The 27334-nt window shown below is 37.6% G+C and overlaps 1 protein-coding gene across 2 annotated transcripts in view; it reads left to right on the top strand.

Moving 5' to 3' along the window:
* LOC106118217 (uncharacterized) overlaps positions 1-27334 on the top strand; it is a 127165-nt gene that overhangs the window by 79594 nt on the left and 20237 nt on the right. For both annotated transcript variants that reach the window (XM_013312800.1, XM_013312799.1), the window contains 9 exons: positions 19785-20018; positions 20572-20718; positions 20917-21031; positions 21138-21821; positions 21913-23495; positions 23573-23715; positions 24050-24253; positions 25763-25892; positions 26186-26373. In XM_013312800.1, the coding sequence (XP_013168254.1) occupies positions 19785-20018; positions 20572-20718; positions 20917-21031; positions 21138-21821; positions 21913-23495; positions 23573-23715; positions 24050-24253; positions 25763-25892; positions 26186-26373 (3428 nt within the window). The remainder of the gene's footprint in view (positions 1-19784; positions 20019-20571; positions 20719-20916; positions 21032-21137; positions 21822-21912; positions 23496-23572; positions 23716-24049; positions 24254-25762; positions 25893-26185; positions 26374-27334) is intronic.

Raw genomic sequence — 27334 nt, 5'->3', positions numbered from 1 at the left:
AATGTATCTTGGGAATAGCAATTCTCTTCATAAGGGATTACGTAAATGCCAGCCTACAGTAAACGTCCCGAACATCATTTGAATAAAGCTACAGAAATTCTTTTTCTCGCAATTATATATATCTTAAAAGAATTACACATACATATATGTCATTTAATTCTTAACGAAAGGACATTGGTTAAATTATTTTATTTTACAACTAACTGTCGCCCGTGACTCCGTCCGCGCGGTATTAATAAAAACTTAACTACATCTTCTTCTACATCTATGTCAAATTTCAGCGTAATCCATACAGCCGTTCTTGAGATACCTGCAAAGAAACAATCATCCATCCATCCATCTAAACATTCGCAGTTATATTAGTAAGATAAATTATTTAGATGAATTTAATGTCTGGATCCAGAAACAGTACCTTCGGTGCGAGCCATACTTATACTGCACAATTTTGTTTCTACTTTGCAAAGTTTATCTCATATCAGGACATTTTATTTGCCAAACATTTACAACTCATGTGCCAAATTTTTTTCCACAAAATTCCATTTCATATTTCCCAAAAACTTCAAGCGTATTATTGACAAGGGACGGACCGCCTAATGACCTTCATTATGCGATCCCGAAAAACTTTGATTCTTAAAGAAATGCCGCATCCTGCGATACTCATTGGCTTTTCACAAACGAGGCAGCGTTCCGTGTAAGTTTCCGCGAGTGCGGATCGTCAAGCGTACAGGAACTGATCAAAGCCGCATAAGACCCCTTGAAAAATCACATGTTTGACAAATCTTTATACCATGATAAATAAAACCAACCTCATTAAACATCAAGAACTGTTTGGGATGGGTAAGATAAGATGTTGTTAATTAGATCTTTATCCAGTTGTTACACCTTTAGACGATTTTAATTAAGAAACTAAGTATTTAAAACTAAATGTTTATTCTAAAAATCAATAAACCCGACTGACTTTATCCATTGACACACTGGAAGGCAATACTAATTAAATCCCATAATTCGCCAAAGTCAATTGGTCCGTTACATTTCATATAAGAATTAACATACATACAACTTGTCTTACATAACAACAGACATACCCGCCAAAGAGCATTAGTCGGGACAAAACATGTCTGTTATATTCCCATGACTATAGTAGTAACAAACATTAAAGGGAATATAATTGTTTCGTTTAAATACTTTATAACCAGTCGGTAATAAGTCGCGGTTGCATAATTATACAATGCATTTCCCCAACATCTGTTACTTAGCAGCTGGCAATCGTCCTTTAGGCTTCTGTAACCCGACCGTGTTGCACCGTGCTCATTGCACCGTGTAACTCTAATTTAATGTTTACAATATAATTTAGGCAGCAAAAGAACTATAAAACGATTGTATTTTCCGCGCCGGTATCGTTTGCTATTTTGTCATCAAACGTAATATAAAAGTGTCCCAAAACTACGTCCGCAATATCGCGATAAAAGTAAATAATGCTCTCTCAGGAACGGTACAACGATTTGCTTAGGATGCGATATTGTATCCTGACCATGCCGTTATTATGTAGCCAATAGACACCTTTGGGAAATTTAAGGTCTATAGTACTTTCATAAAGCTGTTCAAAGACGTTCATATTCCAAGAGATACGTATACAATCAAATATAATAGCCATACGTTTATTCGGACATTACATTTCGTATCGGTGTTTGTCCAAAATATGACAATATCGTTTTGTAACTGGATTAAATTAAATATTTTGTATCAATAGTCTCTTTAAAAATATTGAATATCGATAATAGAGAAGGGAATTAGACGAAAGTCATTTGCCGTTTTGGCATCGCCAAATGTTTGGAGCTAAAGATTTTATATTCTGCCAAATGAAGTAAATTTATTTTAAATTGAATAGCTTATTTATCTTTTCAAATACGTCGACGCCCATTGAAATCCGCAACGCAAGAGGAAAATAAAATATACTTTTCACTTTATGCGAATTAAATAATTAGAGAAATACAAATATATGAAGATATAATACAGTTAAAAGTAATTAGGTTATTGACATCGAAGTGTAAGTGAGGTGTTTGCTCGTTTCCGACCTTGCCGATTGCATATCAACAAGTAATTTCCGATGTGTGATGGCAAATTGCAATATCATTTACTAAAGTGTAAAATAATTTAGAACTACAATATGTCTCCGCGCTATCTTTTAGACCCTTCATAAACGTGGCTACGTAAATCTTCGAAATCAGCAATTTTAGTCGCTTAGCTAATTACGCTGTATAGTGTTATAGAGGATCGTAGCCAGACACGCGTTGACGACATTTTATTCTTCAGTCGTCCAAAACCAATCGCTGGCAACCTATTTGTCTAGATCACTGTAAAAAAGTCGCTACGATTTTCAAGATGGTGATGCAAGTCTATACAGTTGCCATGTAGTCGATACGCCGCGACACGCGTCGTCGATACATCGTTGTACATCATGCCTTTTAAACTTTTTACTATAATAAATAGAAACTAAAATATGTATTGTAGTACAAGAGTCACGGCAATAAATTTCTACGGTCATAAATAACTTGCCAATTTATTTAAACCTGTAGAACTTTTGTTACGTCTGTTAAAAAACCATTAAAAATATAAAATTCGCTCATCGTTTTATAAAAAGCAGGATCAATGTAAATAACGAAAATAATTTCAATTGCATTCAAAAAAGATCCTCACAATGAATATATCATAATTGCCTTGCAAATATTTTACTCGCAAATTGTTTAACTTTATGTTTCATTACGTTCTATTTGTATTATCGTTATATTTAATTTATGAAGAGCCAACTGTGCTTTCTCTTCGTTATTAATGAAGTAAGTTTTTATTCGAATTTTTTACTGAATAGTACAAATGTGTAATTTAACTCAGAATTCCTGGTAATCGTTCTTTGTTTTTGATTGACGATATATCTTTTACGTTTTTGTTTGTTAATTTACAGTCAGCTGTATAAATATGAATAAATATGTATAAATATACTAAATTTTAGAAACTTGTACAAGCAACTGTTTTTTAAAAAACGTATATACGTGTCCTTTAATATACTACCAACCATTTATACATGTTATTGACGAATACTTGCATACGTATTTTTTAAAACCGTGGCATTTTTACATGTAGCTACAGTTTTGCAAATGTACACTTATTTATACAGCTGACTGTACATGTTGAAATTTAGAGATACTTGATTGTTTTCAAAAAGTGTTGAAACCTGTCTATGTATAATCAAATTAACATTTTCACGATTCACTTGAGTTCTGCAGCTATTTGTCAGCATAGTGTATCAAAAATTTACTCGTGCATGCCTTAGCATGCAAGTCAGCAAATCGTTTTCTATAGCGATTGAACAAATATGCTTAGTCAGCTATTTTGAGTCGTTGCCCATCTGTATTATAAGTCAATAACCTATGGAACATTTATTGACTTTAGATCAGCACATATTAAAGTATAACAAGCTTCTTTTAAATTGATAGCTTTTGGTTTTATTTACTCTTGCACTAAGTATATTCTTTGTCATTTTAAAATTTCTTGTGTTTATCTTATGGTATTAAAATAAAAAAGTGTATTACACAATTATAAAAGAAGCACGAATGCTTCAGAAATTATCAGACGATATAAAGTCGATAACAAGTGAAACATTTTTCAAGTCTATTAGTAATGGAAAGCGTCGAGTATTCTGTTTACGTAGACTTGAAAAGGTCGTAACAAAAACACCGTATATATTTCGTAGATGCGAAGGGCTGATCAATTTGTTTAGGGCCTGTTGTGATCCCTCTTCACGAGATTGTATCTTATTATGTGAGTCCAGCCTTCGAATGTATTCAGTCAATTGTATTGTAGTTTTTACATGACAAATCTCTTTTAGGGCTTGGTGTTTGTATATGTAATTACATATGTATTGCCTGTGAGTATGTATTTGAATTACATTATTGTTTATATAAATTGCGTCAATTCCTCAAATGATTTTCTAATTTCAGTGTTACAAAATTGTGAATATATTAAAATGACGAATACTGCGTGTTAACAAATTAATTACAAACATATACATATTATCTTAACTTGCTGTCGCCCGCGACTCCGTCCGTGCGGAAAAAAAACTTAATAAGGTGCCTATGTGTTCCTCCAGACTATGTTCTACATCTGCGCCAAATTTAATCAAGATGCAGCTGTTCCTTCAAACCTCCATCCATCCTTTCATCTGTCCATCTATAGATAAATCCATCCATCGAAATATTCACAAGTAAGTATTGCCAAACCATTGTACAACGTGGTAATATGAGAATTTATTGTTAACAAGTCATCATCATCAGCTCACTATACGTCCCCACCAAGGGGCTCGGAGCCCACCTTAGGGTTTAAGTTAAGTTAAGGGGGATTAGTCCATAGTCAACCACTCTGGCCAAGTGCGGGTTGGTTAACTTCACACATATCTTTGAATTTCTTCTCAGATATGTGCAGGTTGCATCGCGATGTTTTCCTTCACCGTTAACAAGTACGTGTATCTAAAAACATAAATCATAACACCTATTAATATTAGGTACAGCTTTTATATGTATCAACAACAAGGGGTGTTCCAACCCCACACCTGTCAATTTCCATAATGGAACGATATCGATGTTCTGACCAACTAATGTAACGCTATTTCCAACCGCACGAAAACCAATCACTATAGATAAAATAAAAAAATTGCCATCCTAAGCTAATGAGATTTTTTTTCCGGTTTCAAAACATATTGTTATCTCTGTTTTGTCAAAGATAATGACAAGGATGACGATATTTTTATACAGAGATTTTAATCTCAGAAACATTATGTATACGGTTACTTATTTAATTTGTATTTTTGCCCGATTGTTAGATGAATAATGTCTTTTACAACTTTTTGTCAGTTGCATAATGCCATTATTTCGTAAGTAACAAAATCTTCTTCATACTTTAATCTAATCACCCTTTTTCTTATGAGGAAAGGATGGGAATTGGAAGTGGACTTTCCGGATGAGAGAATGCATGGAAAGGGAAAATATTTTCTTTCTGTGCATCCTCTCCTCCGTCGATTAAAGGTAGGCAACGCATATGCGATTGCGTATGTCTATGGGCAACGTTCACTTCGCTATTTCAGAGATTTCAGGTAGCCTCTCGCTCGTTTGCCACCTTATGATATAAAAAAACACTTTTTTATTAGGTTGTTTATACGTAATTGTTTCCTCAATTTACCTCTGTCATTTAATTAATATAGTGTACTCTGACATCAGATGTAACCGCATAAACCCGTTACACAATGAGACGCTGACCCGAGGTAGATAATTGTCACGCATTTGCAAATATTAGTTTTACCACGAAACTCCTGGCAGTTAATTGCTCTCTATATGCCGACCCTTTCAAACTAATCAGATACAGGGCTACGGCCATTTCAGTTAGGTTAGTAGACCGAATGAAAATATGCCAATATAAATTGATATTGACTTATCGAATTTGAAAGCGGTATAAGTAATTTGTTATGTTTTAAATTGATTGATGATATTAATTTTCTTAACCCATGCTTCGCTTAAGTTACAGATTTGGACTAAACGTACATTTATTTGAACAGTACTTATTATGATGTAAACTTCATATTTAGACGTAATAATCCTTCTACTTCTACTCTGAACTACTTCTACTTTGAAAACACGTGAAACAACTCCAAATGCGTTTATTTTATTGTAACATTTTTGTGTTAAGTGACATGCGTGATTGAACATCAAAAATCGAACAACAAACCCGCCAACAATACATAAAATAACATTTACATATAGTATTCATGTAGAAATACATTTATAAGAAAGAGAGAGAGAGTTACAATTCCCCGACACAATAGTATCGATCGTTAGGAGTGTTGGGAGAAAGACGTTGCGAGTAGCGATTGCACATCCCGGATGAAAGTGAAGGTCCCCTCGGCAACGGACGGCGCGATCGAAACCGCAGACGGCGGGGAAAGTGGACGAATGGGAACCACAGTATCCATGTTATTGTATCAACATGTTATTGCCGTGTAATCTAAGCTTTATTATCAACGTATATTTGTGTACACAATCTACTCGGTCACATTTATAGAATAACATATGGTTCTAATCATGAAAAGTGAAAATTTTGTAGTGCGTTATTTTCATCAAATCTAACTTAAATCTTTTCGCCACTATCGCATATGGCACCTTGTTTACTAAACTTACAAATCAATTTATGTTTTGTCGTGTTAAACACGTTTATTTAAATTAAAATTAATATCACTTCTCTAATTAAACTAATGATTTTGTTACTTTTTTTAAAGTGTCTACGAACTTTCTGACGCTATTTTTATTATCACTTGCACGTGAATTCTCATAGTATTGTTAATCGAAATGGAATATTAAATAGGATAAAACACTGACAGTAAAAGAGACGATCAGTAAACAAATGTTTTCTATTCCTTTTTGTGTCCTCCCTCGGTGTCTGGCCGTGTTTGCACTTCATTGCAGTTTCTTGTTACTACAAACACGTGTATCCTTGACGTTTACATCTGCATTGCATTTGTTTGTGCTCATGTCGCGGAAACGATAAAACGATACAGAAAAGCAAATGTTTGAATTAACGATTACTGTATGGCATAATTAAGCATTATCTTGTCAACTCCATTGAAGTTATTTTTTCTTTTGGTGTGCAATCCTTTCGAATTTTTAGTGAGTTGGTGTTTGTCTAAATTAGAAGTTTTGCTTTATTTTTAACATATATTATTGTACGTACAGTTGTAAATAAGAAAACGAAATTAAGAGCTATGTATATCTTACATCTTACTAATATTATAAATGCGAATGTTTAGATAGATGGATGTTTGTTTGAAGGTATCTCCAGAATGGCTGAACGGATCGCGATGAAATATTGCATACATATAGAATACAGTCTGGAATAATACATAAGCTACTTATTATGTTTTTTTTTTTGTAATTTCGCGCGGACAGAGTCGTGGGCGACAGCTTTTTCTACATTTAATATTTGGCATTATACAATGACAATTACCGCAATTCCATCCCAAGATTTAACTCTTAACAAATTTATGTCTCTGTCCTTCCTTTAAACTTACCAGAAAGTGTACAAATTTAATATTAATGAATGCAAAGTGTGTCGAGAGTTCATGATAACTGAATGCGCCGATGAACTCCGGTGGTCACGAGTCCCGTCAAATATAATTTAACTGCATTAAACATATATTTTTTTCATACGTACGTCTGCCACATTTATAAATAAGTTACGCATGTGAGGGCTTCCATAGGGTTGTGGCATAATTTAAGCTCTCTGACTAACGAGCAGGCACTCAAGTCGAGCCTCCTCACATATCGCAGTTGCCGCAGACTACATCATATTGTGAGATTTGAAAGCGCATTGTTTGTACGCCCTCTCCCAACCTGCCGGCTGCAAGAACGCCAATGTTACTTGCCAGTTATCTTACAAGACTGTAAACTACTTGTCGTTGGTTTCTGACGCCCATATCCCTGTATAAATTATCTTTCATAAAACAGGGATGACAATATATTTTAAACGAAGATATTGGTGTTGGAAACTCAGGTTAGAATATTTATAATCCTTTTTTATCTTTAGGTAGAACATATTAGGCAAGAACACATAGCCCACTAATTAAGCTCTTTTTAATTCCGTGCAGACGGAGTCACGCGCGCCAACTAGTCTTCTGATAATTAATTTAATAAAGTGAGGTTTTATTATCTGCGAATAAAAAACAAACAAACATGATAACATATTGTGATTTTTTAAGGTTCTTAACTTCTTAGAATCTTCGCATAGATATAGCGTCAAAATGTAGCAATGTAGTTGCAAAGAAAAACTTTGCGCGAACAGAACTGAACCAACCAGTTGTGTTGCATTGAAGTTTAAACTTCTTTATACTCAGACGTGTTTTGTATCCGGTCATAGATACTTGAGTGCAAATAAATAAATGTCTATTAGATAAATAGCTAAACAATTTTATACAATTTATTTATGACGTCATGAAGAAAATAATCAAATACTTTTACAGCATCGTTTTTCTTATCTTAACGTAGCTTTTGATTTACAACTAGTTTGTACCTGAGCGTCGGTGGCTCAGGGGTCAAGCACAGTACTTGCAATCTGCAGGGTTCGAATCTATGTACCAATGTGTTTTTCGATTTCCGATTTACATATGTACATTTATCCGACGTTCTTTCGGTGAAGGAAAACATCGTGATGTGAATTCAAAGATATGTGTGAAGACAACCAACCCGCACTTGGCCAGCGTGGTTGACTATGGCCTAATCACCCTTAGCTTAGGGTAGGCTCCGATCCCCTCGGTGGTGACGTATGGCGAGCTGATGATTATGATGATGACCTGTTGTTGTATTTTATAGAAAAGTTGTTTATTTTACAGCAATGTAATAAACCCTATTATTGTTCTTTGTCCTACGGAGGGTAAGCACAGAATGTATACACCTACAATTTTTATACATCACTTCTAACAGATCTAATAAAAAAAAGCAATTTTATTTCAATAATGTAATAAAGTGATAGGTGCAGTTGTATTTTTTGTTCCCGTCGTTTTCAATAAATGTCAACTTTTAACGTATTATTTTATTTGAAATTTGAAAGAGGGGTGGATTGTGTAGCTAAGAGATGTCAGATGTTGACGCGAAGGGAACTGGAGGAGGCAGTGAGGGTTCCTGTTTGATAATTAACAGTAATTGAAAACTGTACGCACACCTGCTAACGAAATGTACGGAAAAATGCGTAACCCTGCAACATTCATTTAAATTAACGGATTTTTAATAAAAAAAAAGTCTATTCTATCCAATTAATTGGATAATTAGCTTTTAATTAAATAAATCATAAACGATGAAGGTTTACTCTATTGAAGTAAAGATAAACATTTACACATAAGGGTTATTGCAACGTGCTATTTAAAAATAAACTCAACCTTTCGCTAAATTAGCTTATTTGTATGCAAAAACCCACTACAACCTGTCTATTGATGTGAATACAAAAGTATAAACACGCTGCGTTTCCACTGTACAGTGTTAGTCGCTCTCCTGGTTCACATCAAAATGTTTAACGAGAGCGACGTAACATAGTCATCAACACTTAACACTTTAGAGGCCGCGGCGCGTTTCCATTAGCACACCTGGCCGGAGTGAGCGTGATTAATCTAATATATCCGTTTGTAGCCGGAATTATGCTCTTAGGGTATGCAGGTGGAAAAGAGGCCATTCTTTGGGGGCTTATCGTTCTACCCCCACCGGTACGTCTGCATCACTTAAACTAATGGCTCACAGCACATTTAACGTTCCCTACTTCTTACGGAATGGCGCTTTCATGCACCTTTTGTTCGATAGCACGATCTTATTTCTTTCAACGCTCCTCCTGCCCTGTCCTAAATGTAACAAACTTTTTGTTTCAACCTTCAATACCATCTGCACTGATTTCACACTTAACTACGTAGGAAAGCAACCTGAGTCGATTAATGTTATAACTTGTACAAGAGTATATGTACAAAATGACTCAATATAACATTTCTATATTAATATAACATTAATATTCAAATGAACACACAAATATTAAATATTCCAACTAAAGCAAATAACATTTAAAGGTAAGATACGTTTACGAATCCTGATATTAGTTTTGGTATCCCCAGATGACTTTAATTAAAACTAATTACAAGGCGCACGATTGCGTCGGCGAATTCGGGAGTCATCGAATGGGGGAGACGACGGCATTCGAACGTCTTCCCCCTTCGTTTCCCTTGCAGATAATTAACTGCAGATACCCGTAGGGGTGCGATCAAGTTTTATACCGCTTTTTAAATAGGCGACAGCCCTGCCAGGGTTCGAGTGTGCCACAACACTGATAGGGTTTTGAACAATTTGTGAGGGCGACGAGGTAAGCGGCCGTGATTATATTGATTTTCATAAACGACATCTCTTTTTACCGACCCTCGTCCCTGCCCTCCGGCGATTGCATCATATTATTACTTCATTTGCCATTTAAAATAAAGAAAATAATTCAATTCAAAATACTTATTTTCGTAACTATACTGATGCCACATTCGCAGCCGCAAAAAGTATACCTAATTTTTTTTAATATGGTTTTATCAGTGATATATCTACCAAAATTGTAATCTGATAACGTAAATTAAAAACAGACAAATATTTTAACAGATCTGTCTATTCAAATTGATAATTAGATGACACAATATGTAAGCTTTGAAATTGCGTAAAATTTCTTTTTAAATTATATTCCCAATTGTTACTGTCATATCTTCGTTATTACATATGAAAAGGTTGTACGTATAAACTTAGTATAGAAATGATCCAGTTGTCTATTCAAATTCAAAACGAAACCATTTATAAAACACTTAATACGTGTCCCTGCGATAGCTCCGTTAATTTACATATTCATAATGATTTGGTATCCATTTTATATGGACGCTCTCGATTGTCGACGATCGTAAATTCCTCGCCCCACTCTATTCATTATTTTGACAAATCCGATGTACATAGACGTAACTCAAAATATACGTTTTTCCAGTTGAGCCATTTTAGTGCCAATGGTTTAACATATCTGAGTAAAATGTCGCAGATGAGCAAGCAATCATTCGCTTAAATAGCGAAGTGGCTACTACATATAGACAACACGAAAAAATCAAAATATAGATGTAGAGAATGCGTTGCCAACCGTTTATAGACAGAACACGAACAGAAAGAGGATATTTCTCTTTTGTAAATTTCTCCATTCCTATTTTGTTCAAAAAATGCGTTACGACATACTGCGTAGAAGCCGTGGGTTTGTAGAATTAATCCGATGCACGCACGCCAGACGTATAAATCAAGGGGCTAATGCCGCAGCATCCGGCGACTCTCGCTTGTTGTCGGCGACGGCGACATTTGCCTAATGTTCGGTGCTGCACCCCACGCGCTCCCTCATGCTTCGCGCCATGCCGACAACAGGAAGAAGGGCGCCGATGTTATTTATTAATTCCACGCAATTGTTTCTAGAACGTTCGCGAATGTGTACATGACAGTTTGTAAGGTTATATATTTTGCCATGTGATGATTGTGATGAAGTGATGATGCGAATGGTGAATAGAAAATGAAGGATTTTGCCAAAGAGAAAGACACGATGCACTCTATACAGGAGAGAAAAACACAAAATACATTTACTTTTTGTATGTCTTTATACTTGCGCAATGATTGTTTTTGATATTTATTAAGTTGTTGTTTTAACTCATTTAACTACTATTAAATTCGCAAAATGTCAAATTAACAATTTTGAAGCCATTAAAGGATAACTAAAGGACTGATAGACTGACTGAGATTATTTGCGTTAGTTCTCGTAAATAAATGTTGAGAAAGCAGTGGGTTTTAAACTTAATTATCTCATTAATTAAATTAAGATAGGCGTTTGTAACCTTAATACATTCTAACAAATGTATTTGTCAAGGCCACCACAGAGCTTAAGTAGTTTATCTTCCTACAACAAAATCTAAGCCAATGCTACAACATAACACTACATACTATACTACTGTTAATATTTATCAGCTTTATAAATATATTAGCTGTCAACCGCGACTCTGTCCGCGCGGGAAAAAAAAGCGTAATGAGTTGCCTATATGTTCTTCCAGGCTATGTCCTGTGTGTTAAATTTCATCAAAATCCGTTAAGCCGTTTCGGAGATACCTTCAAACAAACATCCATCCATGCATCTAAACTTTCGCTTTTAAAATATTAGTAAGAAAAAAAAGTTTTACTTTACTATCTAAATTGGTTACTGAACCTATTCGTAGTGCTATACTTTTTATTCTCGTTAGTGCTTTTTCTATTCTTTGTTTGCAATTAATCTTACACAAGCCAACGAGTTAGTCTTTCATTTACTACCCGTAAATAAAAGTGAATGCAAAAATGAGTGTAATAATGCATAGTTTTTCATCGTCGCGCCAGTCGTCTGGTCGTGGCTGTGGCGTAGCGGGCTGGCCGGAATCGATCGCACTGCAGTGGACCTGGACCGGCAAACCGCTCGTTATTCACTATACACGATAATTAACTAAACTGTTCAAGCAAATATAACTAAGATCATATTCAGGACAATATCACAATATAAAAATTCATCCCGTAATTAGAGTTACTATTTCCAAAATAAGCTTATTCTATTGGTAAACTTTTTGTCAGACGCTTTGGATTAATTGTATTGCTTTTCGTAACAATTTTAAAACTCTAACGTATCATATTAACATTATGGACTCGAATGCTTAGATGGATGGATAGATGTTTGTTTGGAGGTATCTCCGGAACGGCTTAACGAATTTCACTGAAATTGGGCATGGATGCCGAACATAGTCCGGAAAAACACACAGGCTACTTATTAAGTTTTTTTTTATTCCGCGCAGACACAGTCGCGGGTAAAAACTAGTTATTTCATAAATACAAACAACATATTAAGAACAACGGCAGAAATACCTGCTGTTCGTAACTGTATATTGCCAAACAGCGACACACAAGTGTGTAAGAAGTTACAATCGCACGCGAAAAACTTATTAACACGTCAAGTAAACGCCAAGTTAAACCGACGCTAAGCACTATTGTTACCAATGATTGTAAACTTGATTTAACATTCAACCGAGAGTAATCAAAACTTTGCTTACGTTCCAACTTGACGCAATAAACCGACGAAATCCAACGAGAAATAAAATGTTCCGGCATTCTATTGTCGTAAAGCAAAAATATACTTGAAGCAAATTCCCAGATCCCAGTTCTATGTAGTGACGATTATTCGCTCTGCTTTATAAAAGGTCGAGTTGAAAAATAGTTGATCGAAATATCTTTAAATAAAAAGCGATACATATTATTTGTCTACGTCCAAAGAGGTTGAATAGTTGAAAGAACATACAAATAATTAAAAACTAAAGTAAAGTAAAAGAGTTAAGCACTTGACTTACAATCTGCAAGTCCTGAGTTCGAATCCCGCCATATACCAATGTGTTTTGCGATTTACGATTTACTTATGTACATTTATGTACGGTGAAGGAAAACATCGTGATGCGTGAAAAATCTGTTATTTATTAATATAAAAAGAAATTGTAAAGGCGCGTGCTTATCATTTCTAACAACATTTATATACAGGCCATGTCAAAATAAGGATAACATTGAAGCTGCGATATACTCGACATTACCAAATGAAAATGTCACAGGTGTACATGTTTACATTATAAGGTTGGCCTGTTTACAAGAAACACAGTAAGACATGTTTAAACGTTTAATCTGAATTTAAACAGTAAGTTTTTGCGACATAAAATATTATCGCAATTATTTTCATTTTCAATACAAAAACATATTAAAACCACGTGTTCTTGAAGTAACTTGAGTTATCTAGGTTCACTTAACTTGAACTTTTACTAGATCGATCTTCTTTGCGCGATTGTGAAATTCAAATTCAGTTCCTTTTCGCTACACGCCGTCTAACTTTTATGATTCGACACTGACTTTTTTAAATGCATTGCAATGCAGGATTTTATAATTATTTATACTTTTTAAACTATGCATAATTCTCAACGAATGTTTTAAAAACACGTTTTAAATATTAACTTAAAATAGTAATAAGATTGCATTAACAGTAGTGTAGTTTAAAAAAAAATGATTTTGATATCTTAAGAAACAAACCTACTTTATTTAATTTCAGTTTAACAATGGAAAATTAAGATTTGTTAACCTTACAATAAAACTTAAAACAACTGAAACGTATTCTATTTATATAATTTATACGCATAACATGCACACGTAAATATAAGGGTGTCGGTAGAAGCTCAAAATATTTGTTAAACACCCCTAGGAGATCGCCGGCGTAATATCTTAACGAGGGCCCCGACGTGCCTCGCGGCGTCGTGAGGGCCGAGACCTAAGCTAATTGCTTAATTAAAACCTCAAATCCAAGATTGATTCACGTCGGACTGCACATACCATGAAATGACAGTAACACGTCTTGGTTATTTTTTAGTTTTGGAAAATGTAAATTAAAAATTACGTCTATTTTAAATCTAAGAAATAATATTACAAACCAAAAACATCTTCCACTTAAGCTGATAGCGAAATAAAATAAAATACATATAAATGATAAACCTTAAGTTAAAGCAGTCTGACTGTATGTGGTTATTGTCACTTGTTCTTAAGAAACATTAAAACTTACGAAGTTTAAATAAATTGGTTCTAATAATTAACTAAAATTAAAAATTTATACAATTTGTGAGAGATCGTAAAATTTTGAAATTATGCAAGTAATCCCGTAGTCGATTTATTTGAAAGGAACACATCGCCCCCTTGAGTTGAAAACTTCAATATTGACTCGCAAAATTGCTTTAAGACGGTGCAGCCGATAATGTCTACAAGCTCTTTGTAATATCAACCTTATAACTAATGGATTAAGATTGGAATTGATTCCGGAGGTTGTTGCCGGCGGTGTTGTCACAGCCCGCCACGTTTATTGGCATGTCCTCAGAGGTTCCTTCCGCCACGACGCCACCCGCGTTGCGCTGGGCGAAAGATTTTACACTAAAAGCCCTAATAGCGTCTCCTTCACTTCGCATAGAACAGATACATTTTATCTTCGGTCAATTTAGTTTAATTTTAAAGCTCCTGGTAATCTAAGTATCTTGGTTGGTTTAAGTTTAAGTTATTTAAATAAAACTTCTAAATTTCAACAGAAACTTTCGATAATATTGAGAAGGAAGTAACGTATGTTGTGATAATAGGATTACTCTTTTATTTGGATACTTTGATATTGTTTATATTAGACGTGTAATCCGCAGTGAGCCGGTGTGGCTGCGTGGCTGCCGAGAAAATCCGCATAGCATCCCTCGTACGAGAGATTCAAAGCATGCAACTACACATCTGAGCCGCATACTTTGTCATACCTATGTTCACTATTCATTTTATTTACACACAAGTAAATAAAATTTTGTTCTGTTATAATAACTAAATAAAATGAAATGCTTGACCACAATCCTAAGATGTTATACGGCGAAAATAAAGTAAGATAAACTTAAAATACCGTGTTCCATCTTTGTTTATATCTCAAAAAACTCACGGTATCCTTTTTGCAAAGCCTTGGCTTCTTATTAATTCATACACACGCACTAAGAAAAACACGAATATAATTATACACAATTTCCAGTTCTTTTTAAAAGAATGTTCTTTTAAAGTCTTAGTGGCCTATGTTTATACAAACTTGTATAAATGCTTTAACCCGTTCTACTTCTGGTAAAAACTTCCACTTATTCAGTCGACACTACAGCGATAATCATCCAACCGAAAACAGCGCGGCTACACGAGGCCTTATGCTCCTTGCGTGCAGCGATACTTTTACGGCTTCCGACGAACGACTTTTTAAAGCAAACTAAACGAAGTCCACACCGTGATCTTAAACCAATTAAAATCTGTTCACTAATCTTCGCTCCGGCTACCCTCCCATAGTACATTCGACAAACTGGAAACTTCCCGATTCAACTACTTAATTGGCCAAGTTTCGTGCACTTAAAAACTCCACTGAATTCCGGTCGAGATGAGAATAAACAATTCGGGAACGTCTGCGCTGAGCACCTTCAACTCGTCATTGGCACATTTCTTTTTCAAAGAAGAGTGTAGGCGGGTGCAGGCAAAGCAATGCTTGAGAACAAATGTGAGTATCGATGTTCGAATCCGCATCAATGTCTGTGACACTTTAAAGCAAGCCTTCGTTAAGAAGATGTAGCTATTCAGTCGTTAGTGGTGCGAGCGCGAGTGTGTGCGCCGAGGCAGCGTACGCTCGCTCGGGGGTCGACGGCCGGGGGTGCAAGGGGGCGCTTTGCACTTCCGCCTCGCTGCACTCATTTCCGCATAAACAGTGCCTCCTAGTATCAAGATGTAGTCCCACGGATGACGCTATCAAAGTGCGTCTACCTTCCTTTCACTCATTACCTACTTTGAAACGATGAAACGATGAAAAAATATTTCTTTCAAAATTAAAAAAATAGATTTTAAATAACATTGCAAAATAAAAATTCCGAATATAAAAAACAAACGCTTAAGCGAGAAAAAAGCGAAGCGAGTGTAACTAATCAAGGTGAACCCAACTCTGGTGGGAAGAAGGAACGCAATTTGAAGTCCCCCTTAAAAGTTTCGAAAGCGAAGGAGTGTGGGTGAAGTAAAACAAAGGCAGGATCGGTGAGTGCGAGGCGCGGGGTGCGGGGCGGCCAGCACACAGCGCGCCACTCGTGCTGAGTGCTCCGCATTGTGCCGCGTGTACAATGCGCCGAGCCGCCCGCCGCCCGTCCTGCTGCCACACCACACGTCGGCTGTGACCGGCCTAACTCACTCGCTTTCTACAGCTTATTAAAGTACATGATAGGGCACGTGAACTTCTATAAGCCCCTGTATCAACGATACATAATACATACTAGTGACAAAAACTATCCCAACTTCATATTTTTTATCATAAAACTTAGATTTGTCAGCGATAACTCTAATCTAAATCCTATTATCTCTCACAGAATCTTACAGCACTTACTCTTATGATTCAGTGATATGAGAAAATTAAAAAAAATATTGTTACTGAATCAATAGAGAGGATCATTAGTGAAGCTGGCACTAATGAACCCCCGATACGTTGCCACAAATCGCCGACATATCGCAAACCTCTCGAGCTACTGCCCTGATAACGTTACTTCGTCCCGAGCCTCGTATCTTATCATCTCTCAAACAAAAAGCCTGCTTAGGAACATCTGATACTATACATAGACAATCCAAGTCTAAGGTAAAAAAAAAACTTCAACGTAGTTTTTTTTTACATTGTTCTAAATCTGTTATTAATATGAACGTTTCGGTGACAACGAAAAGTTCGTTGTGGCTTACGACGTATTAAGGTAAAATGAAATGAATTCAATTAAATTGGATCTAAATCCTGACCAGTTAACGAATCTACACGTGAAAATGTCTGGGAAGCGGGTCAACAGCTCTCATCCCGCTCCGATGATAGTGGTCCAACGAAGTTCAAATAATATCGTTGAAAGTTTTTTTTATAACGCAATAGATAACTGGCAGGCAGTTGACAGCTTTGAATAATTAAAAACTAAAGTTTACCAAACCGACTGTTTTATGCTCAATTGAAAACTAGAGATAAACAAAACTGTTTTTCGTTTTTGTTTTCAATTTATCTAATGGAACCAGTGATTAATTTTATTTTTTATTTAAATAAAGAAAAAGTTTGGATATAAACTGATTTAATTTTAAATTATGTTTGCTTTAAATTTAGACTCTGGGATATGTTATAAAAACGTACAAAAACACGCGATTAGGAGGGCCAATACTCAGTTACTTTTAGTTCATGATTCATTCCCATTTTAGACACTTATAACATTGTATTTAAGATTTAAAAGGTGTTCCATAGTTCATTAAGCAAACGTGACGACCCGTGACCCTGAGTGGGGGTGGGGGGATAAGGGCTTATCGAGAGACGGCGTGAAAGCGTACGCCTCTCCTGTCACAAGGGCTTCTTTGTGTTTTGCACTAGTACTTTCTAGCGAGGACTTAGTTCCTTTTAAACATAATGAACTAAAACGCCATACCAGCTCGCGTATACTTATCGACGGTCGAAATTTCAAGTGCACGCTAGATAAAGAGATTTCTAGAGTCCTTACGCATATGCGTTCATTGCGTGGCTCGAGTTTTTATACATTGTATCTAAATTATCGTAACTCTAAGAACTGCCATTGCGCAGAAAGATATATTACTAGCTGTCGCTCGCGACTCCGTCTGTGCGGTATGAAAAAAACTTAAATATGTAATTAGCCCATGTGTTCTTACAGACTATGTTCTACATCTATGCCAAATTTCAGCGAGATCAGTGCCGTTCTGAAGATACATACATCCATCTATTATCTTCTATACATCCATCCAAATATTTGTATTTATAATATTAGTAAGATTCTTTTAAAATTTCCATTTGTTCACAGGCGCAAAAAATACATTACATTTAAAGATATAATTTTTTATTTAACATTTAGACGAGCAAGAAGAAAATAATTCCAATAACTTGTTTTTTTTTTTTAATTTCGCTGTTTATATTACAATTACAAACTTAACGAGGACATTATAGATATATTATTTCTATGTAAAGTAAAATGAATATTCTATTCAAATAGTAAACAAAAATATTTAATTTATAAGTCCCCCGAGCAAGAAATTCAAGGAGTCCTCAATTATTGTCATTATGTCTCCCCGCGACTGTCTCTACTTATTTGACGTAAAAATGTTAAATGGATTTATAAAGCACTTTATTTGTAATATCTTGTCTTAGAAACAATTTCAAATATTTCATCCGAAGCGACATTTAATAGGTAATACCAGAATTAAGACGAATTTATTTATGAGAATTATTTTTAAAAACAAATTGATTAAAGTATCGAATTGCGCAACATGATTCATCTGAGAATAGAAACCATTTTTGGATTAACCTCAGTCTGATTTTGAAGAAAAGTTTGTTTGCAATATCGTGGCAACTATTTTACATTAAATTATTATATTTTAGTAGTTGTCGCCCGCGTCTCCGTCCGGTCGGAATTAAAGAAATTAATTAACTTGTTCTACATCCATGCCAAATTTTATCACAATCTATTGAGCTGTTCCGGAGATACCTTTACAAACATCCATCCATACAAACTTTCGGATTTATACTATTAGAAAGATTGTGAACTCCGTGGCATTAATATAATATGTATCTTCTAAATACATTTACAAATAATTATAACTTTTGCTCAAGTTGCTATTTATAGGTTACTCTAGCTGTCGCCCGCGACTTCGTCGGCGCGGGATTAAAAATAGATAAGGCCGATTATCAGATCTACTCTATGCTCAAAAAATGTCATGAGAATCGGTCAAGCCGTTTCAAGAGTGTAGGATCGAAAATTGTGACACGAGAATTTTATATATATAATAAGATATTAAAAAAGCCCCGCCATAGATCATAGACTATTAAAGTACATAAATGTCTTGTGTTACGAAAATAGAAACAAATTTCCAACGAGATATAATAAAAGATTAATGTCTCCAAAAACGTCCCGCTAACGCGATAACAATCAAAATAATAGAATTACATCACTGTCGGGTGATATAAGTAGGTCATTATTTCCTAATCCGCTTCTAATGGTGTAGGCAAAGAGTCGTGCCGGGACAAGCGCGGTGAGGTCGTCAAGGAAATGAGTTCAATTTAGCATTATCTCGGAGAATTGACTGCCTGTCGACTGCGTCCGCTTGTTACATTGAATTATATACAATGACAACGGCACTGGGAAAGCTATTCGAAAATTGCGCAATAAATGTACCATGGTAACGGTAGATAGCATTTGTTCATGTGTATCAACGTATAGCAATTCTGTAACATTACAATTTAATATTAGCAAGTACAATCATAGCCAGGGGCTAAAACAAAAGAATCTTTTATACATTACTAGAAGTTGCTGGCGACTTCGATCCACGAACTTATTTAAAAAAACCTTAACGAAATATAAAAAATAAAGCCGTTAACAACGAGGGATAGTGTAGCTACCCAACAGTGTAAGAATATTTCAAATAGGTTCAGTAGTTTCAGAGCTTTTTCCTCTTTATAATATTGGTGCTTAAAGAAGTACAGATAAAAAGATTTTGATCATTTTGGATGATGAAATATTGTTGAATCAGAATATTTTATTAACATTTTAAATAATCGTTTTCCAGCGGGTGTGATGACGTACAGCGTTCGCTGGAATTGCTGGACCAAGTGCTGAGCGAGTACGACGAGGGCGAGCCGCGCTCGCTGGAGGCCCGCGCCGCTGCCACGGCTGCCGCGCCGGCTACGCCCGCGACGCCCGCCACGCCTGCCACTCCTGCCACGCCCGCTACGGACGACGACTCGCCGCTTGCGGGACACACATCGGAGGACGATGGATACATGAGCATGAACGGAAGACGGTGAGAAACCTTTTAAAATTTTCTATGCTTTTTGTTAAATTAAATATAGGAAATAAACATGATTCTAACCCAACTATCTTACAAAAACAAAGTCTGTTAGCATGATTTTTTTCATTACAACACCTTTTAAGGTACTCAACTAAACTTTTAGTTAATTTTAAAACTGTCCTATTGTAGAGTTGGGGAAGCAATTAAGTTATAAAAGAGACTCTTTGCGTCTTTTAAAACAAACATTATTACAAAACATCTGTACATAAGTAAATTATTTAGAAATGACAGTTGTCGGTATCACGGGTTGCCACTCGTAAATATATCACGAGATACAAACCTGAACGACGACACGCCAGCATTGAATAATGTTTGCAATAATAATAATAGTAATAATAATAAATCTTTCATTCAGACACATGGTCCATACAAAACAAAAATACAAATTAAAAACACTAGCATATAATAGTAAACTCTAAATAGCGTCGTTTTGCAGTTGTCACTTACATACGCTGATAAAAAATTCAATAATGAAAGTAATGATTGGCATTATATTCAATCACAGAGCGAAATTCGCGTTAGGGTTCCGGCCGACGGAGGAGCGCGAGGAACCCTCGCCCCCCGACCCGCCGTCCCCGCGCTCCCCGCATTCGCCGCAATCCCCGCCGCCGCCGGAGGAGGCGCAGCGGATCATCTCTACGTTGCTACCCAAGTACGACATCACATTACGTATTTTATTTTGAAAACAATAGCATAAAAATTACCCTTTGATTTAATAAAAAGCGCTACTAGTTGTCTCCGTTAAAGCAATACAAGCTGTACATACATTTTGTAATATACCTGCAAAAAGTTTTCAAAAATAACTAGAGTATGAGATTGAAAATTAAGGTGTATCTATAATATTTTTCAGAGTGTCACCGGCAAATTCTGGGAAGCGGACCATTTCTGCGGAGAGGACCGAAGCTGAAAAACTGGATTCTATTATTAGTGTCAATGGAATAACAACTGCAACTCAGACAACATTTGTAAGTACATCTTGTCGTCGTCATTAACAGCCATAACAATTTTGGAGTTATAACATAAAAATATAAAAATATTACGTTGCAATAATGTCAAAATATAAATTTCCAGCCGAAAACCAGACATCAGCGGCCATATGGCTGGGATAAGGAGGTGGAGACGAACGGTTTCCAGCTGCAGCCAGCGCCCGCGCCGCCCTATCGATTCTCCTCGCTGCAGCACGGCGCTCGCCCGCCGCAGGACTCGGCCGCCTGGCTGCCGCCGCGACACGCACCCGTCATCAAGTCGCCCAGCTTCGACAGTCCCCCGGTCTTCCCCTTTATGGGCTTCTCCAGCGAATTCAACGACAAACCGTACAATGAACACCCCGTCACTATATACCCGGGACCCAACATCCAGTTCAATAGACAAACTAACTCGCCCACTTACAACTTACAAAAGATATCACCTTCGAATTTAAAGAATTTAGACAGGAAGAACGTAAAACGCGACAGCAGATCGGACGGGGAGATGCTGTCGCCGCGAGGTAAGATACCTCCGCGGACTCTCGCCGGTTCTATGGAGAGGCATAGAGAAGTGTGTAGAGGTTCTTCGGAGGACGTAATGGACGGGCGCAAGACGAGAGGCTCGAGCCGGAGCAACGACGACGAGCACTTCTCCGACGACTCCCTGGAGGAGCCGTTCCCCCCGCCCCCGCCGCCGCCCGCCGCCACCACGCCCTCCAAGCGCAACTCCATCGCCTGGGAAGTCTCCCTCGACGGTGATGATCCCCTTCTCACTCCGGGTAGCACTAAGGTACGGAGGTATACTTGTATTGCCATTTCGTCGACCGGTTCCCATCCGAAATGAAAACATATTTTATTTATAACCTCTTTTGCATTTTCAGGTTATTGGCCGTAGAAGACGAAAATCGGGGGATCAGTCGCACTCGAGCACAAGTTCAATACCGCAGAGGCTGGACGACGATTGGGGCGAGGAGTACTGGCCCCCGCCCCCCGCGCAGTGCTCCCCGCTCGCCTCGCCCGCCGTACATAACCCCGCCGGCACCGCACACTGCGCCTCGCCCGCCTCAGACCTCGAGCACGACGCCCGCCGCGACTTCGCCTGCGGCACATACGTCATCAGGAAGGGCAAGAACAGGAAACAGCTCCCGACATTCAATAAAACCCCCACCACCAAAACCAATACAAACAATCTAATTCAAACCCACAGTCTCAATAGAAGCACCGACAAATCAATAGACGGCTCCAGCATATCTATCAGCGGCTCCGGATCCGTCAGCTCGTACAACTCCAGACCGAGTTCAGACTTAAGTTTGCCGCAGTCGCGCTACAGCGTCGACCTCAACTCCCGTCTCAGTCGGGAACTGAATACGCCCAATTCCAGGTACAGCATAGACCTGTGCACGCCCAACTCCAGACTGAGCAAGGAGATGACGTCGCCCAAGTCCAGGCTTAGTCTGGATCTCAACAACGGCCAAGATAGATACATCAACCCGGAATTCTTCGGTCACAGCCCTAGAAGCAGAAAAGCGAGCGCGGAAAAGCCCGGCACGCCCAAATGTAACGTGTCTCAAAGCAAACTGTCGCCGCAGAACAGGTTTACCGATTTTAAAAAGTATTCGTCGACATTCGATAACATACAGTCGTTAATTAAGGAAGGTAAAGTGGAGGAAGCTCCGCAGATAGAGTGCAACGAGACGGTGAACGAATTGACCACCGTTCCACCCAACATCGTCCGAGTGATATCGTTGCCGAGCCTCGGCGAGGGGGAGGTGAACGGCGCGGCGCGGCAGGCTCTCATCACCACGGTGGAGGAGGAGGAGGACGCGGAGAGCGGCGAGCCCGGCTCCAGCGGGGACACCTCGCCGCTCCGCAAGATCGAAAATAATATTAGCGCTATTCTAAGTCAGGGACGGGACCAAAAGCACTTTACGCCGTACATGCCTAAAGACTGGAATATACATAAGGACGAGTACTGTGATGATGTATCTAAGGAGATTTTAGAAACCAATTACCGCTATAGCTCTAGGGACAAGCAGAGGAGACACGACATCCAGAAGTCGTCGAGTCACAATGAAATACAAAACAGATCGATCGACCGCCGCGATCGTTCGTCGGGCAGACGGTCGAACAGTATGCACAAGTCGGCCAGCTCGAAGGACGCGCCCGTCGGCTTAGTGCGTCAGCCCTCATCGTCCGACTCAGCCGTATCGAGCGGAGGAGACTTTCCGCTAAATGTCCAAATAGTGGAACACCCCTACAGGCCTCCTTTGCCCCCGTCACCCAACCTCGGCCACGAGAGGGGACCTCTCCCGCAAACTCCCGAGTCTCCCAAATTCCCTCCGCTGCCTCCCTCTCCTGTGCAAGAGGTTGAGGACGAATACACGGAGATCATGCAGCCGACCGAGCGGCGTCACGTTAAAAAAGCTGATACCTTACCAACTCCCACCTTGGAGTCAAGAAGGAGGTATGCATATCCTGAAACACAATGTTAAAGCTTAGCTCTTTTTGATTATAATTGATGTAATATTTTGCAATTGCTAGGCCTTCAGAGCCGCCGGCGGTGCCTCCGCATCGGGACGCCACTAACAGCCTGAAGACGCGCTCCATGGAAGCCGGCTACAACAAGAACCGCAGGAGCAGCAACTTCAAATCTGGTTCCACGGACAGAAGAACTTTACCCACAGGTAACATTTATATCCTTTACAATTTTAAAACATAACGTACTTCTATTTATTCCCTTAGGCTCACTTATTTTTTTTAACCGTATGTACTAGCGCCATCTATCTTATGCGAGATAGAGTAGACATCTTACTGTAGTTTCAAAGTAAAATAACATAGATGTCACTTTTTCATAAACTATTATAAAAAAAATGTATCTTGACCTTATTTAGGTATTGACTTTTATTTATTATTTAGCACAATAATGCCACAAGCTAGTATCTATCAAGATTTTATATATCGCCGAATTTTTTACGAAAGATTTTCTCATCTCTCATTCTGGACCGTTTTACATTTCAGATGTGGGTGCAAGTGGGGCTCGTCGTCGCACCCTGCAGCGTCAGAACCGAGACACGTCAGCAGGATCGCGAGGTCCTCTGCAGACATCAGCGAGCCTGCCCGAGACGCCGGTGTTCGCGCGCGGCTGCGACGTACCGCGTACTCCGCCCAGGAACTCCACGGGACCACCGCGCAATAACACTATGAATTCTATACAGACCATAGGCAAGTCTATCTTTTTGATCAGCTGCGCCTTGATCAGTGCGTCTCCCTCTTCATCTCTTTACGTCCAACCACACCTTACAATATTTTCAGCGCAGATGCGCGAATGCGATTCAGCAGGATGTGATTCGTACGATGTCCCATAAAATGTATAGGGGGTCATCAAACATTTCAGTTGCATTTTATTTATTTCAAGTATAGCCAGGGTGCGTTCTTTTAACTTTTCTGGTGAACACATATTTTCAATTAAATTGAAGTAAATTTATAGCAAATAATTTAACACAACTTTTGATTTAAATTTTCATCAAAAGAGGCATTGTTATCTGCGATATTTTCTATCATATATTTTCAATTTAGTGAATCTGTTATATATGTTACAAAATGACTGAATTAATGATTAAATATCTGTAACGTAATTTCCCGCTCATTCTCATTAAAACAAAGAGAGACATCGATGTTTTAATACTAGTGTTACTTCAATGGACTTTCACAATAACGAGTAGACAACTAATAGATGCATCTAAGCAGCCCTTTGATCAAGAAATGCATTAACAATGGACATTCATGACATCTTTTATGGTATTGTTCTATTTTTGTTATCAAAACCAATTTGCATTAATGTTTACTAGAAAACGTAAATATTTACGCTATATAATAACATCAAATTGTTTAATCGATAATAACTCGTTGTTTTTTATTTTATAATTTATTTAGTCGTATTAAAATAGTTGGAGCTATAACATCAAAAGAGTTTTATTTAAATAACGGTAGCCGTGTGTGATAACTCAGTTTTTTAATTAGTGTTTCTTCTTGTTTTTGTTCAGTTAAAACTTAATGTTTAATTCGTTTGTAATAATTTAAATTGTGCTTTGAATCATATTCTAAAACATCTTGGAGAGGGTATTTTAAATATTTTATAAATCACCCTTTGTAGAAATAAAGTGATACTTTAGTACGTATTTATATTTTCGGATGGTTAACCGCGTTTGAGGGATAGATCAACTACTGATGTAGTGTGTACTCCAGTACGAGTGAACTGATCTGGAACTCAGTTTGTCTACATTCCGTCAGGTTAAAGTTGTTTCTGTTAATATACTGATAAGATTACTAGCCTCTTTATACCATTGATTGACTTGTCAACTAAAAAACTTGTCAACAAGTCATGGTTTTGTGCTTTTTTGACTGGCGCCGTTTTAGCGATAACGTAACGGTTGGTAGCGGTGTTAAAATCTTGAACCTAGTAATTGAGATAGAATAAGCCGACAACTGGCGTTTTTAACCTTGGGTTTTTAAGACCGATATCTTCGTTTAAAACAAATTGTCATCTCTGTTTTGTCATGCTTAACAGGGATGACAATATGTTTTATAATGTAATTGTAGTCTCAGAAACCCACGGCCAGTCGAAACGAAACGAAAACTGACAATTCCAAGCTGTCAAGTAGCTATAGAGGTCAATGAACCAGATGAAGTGGGTGATAGGTAGTATATATTATAATAATGTGATGTGTGCAGGGAGTTCAGCGACGCTGGGCGGTTACGGGCGCGGGTCTGTGATGGGCGCGGCGTCGGGCGTGTGTACAGGCGCCGACCTGCTGCGGCTGGGTGGACCACCGCGCGGCTGGTATCCAAGACAACGGCACAGGTTACTAATTACAAGTACTAATAACATCTATGATAGACGCGAGTAGATCAACTCTGAACTGTCTCAAAAGTTTAAATAACATAACCTTCAACTGTTTAGCTGTGGCTCAACAATTATGGGCCACCGACCTATTTGAGGTCATTACCAATATGGAGTATTTAGCTGCAGCTGGTGATTCCGACGGTGGTACAACGTGGACTATATCATCTGAATCCGTCATTCCATACGCCGAATTTTGGGTCCCATTTCCGTTGCCGGTTCTCCCGTATATTAATGTAATAATTTTGTTCCAGGCCTGCGTCCACAGAGCACTTAGACAGACTGACCACGTCGTCGAAAATAGGAGTGGACCATCCCGTGGCTTGGGAAGGTTCCGGCGCGCGCAAACCATTAACGCTCCCGCCAAACCTTACGCCCAAATTCTTCCAGAAATCACCGCGAGAAGCGCTTCGTAGAGTCACGAGCTTATTAATAAGAAAAGGTAAGTAGGAATTATATTTATCTATAACTATTGATAAAATGAAAGCGTCTATTACACGTTTCTCTGTCAATTCATTTTGCAAGTCCTTCTTCGTTCTTCGGAATGCCTGAACTAATTTTTACGGGACTTGGACGGCAAGTTAGTAGGTCCAAGTGGGAATATAAGCTACTTCTCTTTATAATTCCGTGCTGACGAAGTATAATATGAAACACAATTTTAGATCGGCGTGACGTAAATGTAAGCAGAACGAAGCAAACCCGTGCACGCTATTTCCTCATTCATAAATGCTAGATAAATTTTTACCACTTTTGGTTATAAACTTTCAAAAAACAAATAAATTTAATCTGATAGTCATAATATTTGTTTGTTGAACGAGACACAATTTCTATAACCTGATTGTAAAGTACTCATTTTATAATTGCACAATATGCAAATCACACATTTATTGTCTTGCGTTGTTTGCGCGTAAACAAGTCAGTAGGTATCAAGGCAAAGCTAAATGTAAATACGTTGTCTATAACAATGTATGCAATTCTCGTAGTTTAACAACGAAATTTTGTACAATCACATATATTCGCTTTATGTTTAATTATTCATGAAAATTGCCCGTTAATTATTAAAAAGGAATGTAAAGTCAATAGGTAGCATTATCACGTTTCAATTGAACTCTGCCACTTCGGAATTTTTTTCTAATTTATTTTGTTAAAATTAAGAAAATTACTATGAGCGCCATGGGAAGAGGGAGGAGCAACTGCCGCCCCTAGAAAATTTAAAAAGATATAATAACTATTTTGAATATGACCATATTAATGGTAGCTGACCTCCGTTCTCCTAGACCTAGCCTAGATCATAAATAAGCTGGCGACGCCTATCTAAGGATAGCCAAAGTTGTATAGTTATATTAGAAAAACTGTTTTACACATTGTTGGAGTTAAGACCTCTCAACGACAAGTTTGCAGTT

Source organism: Papilio xuthus, unplaced genomic scaffold (genome assembly GCF_000836235.2).
Source record: "Papilio xuthus unplaced genomic scaffold, Pxut_1.1 DF827597.1, whole genome shotgun sequence".
NCBI classification, from domain to species: Eukaryota; Metazoa; Arthropoda; class Insecta; order Lepidoptera; family Papilionidae; genus Papilio; species Papilio xuthus.
The sequence above is the reverse complement of the archived record's forward strand: the minus strand, read 5'-3'. Positions and strand labels throughout refer to the sequence as shown.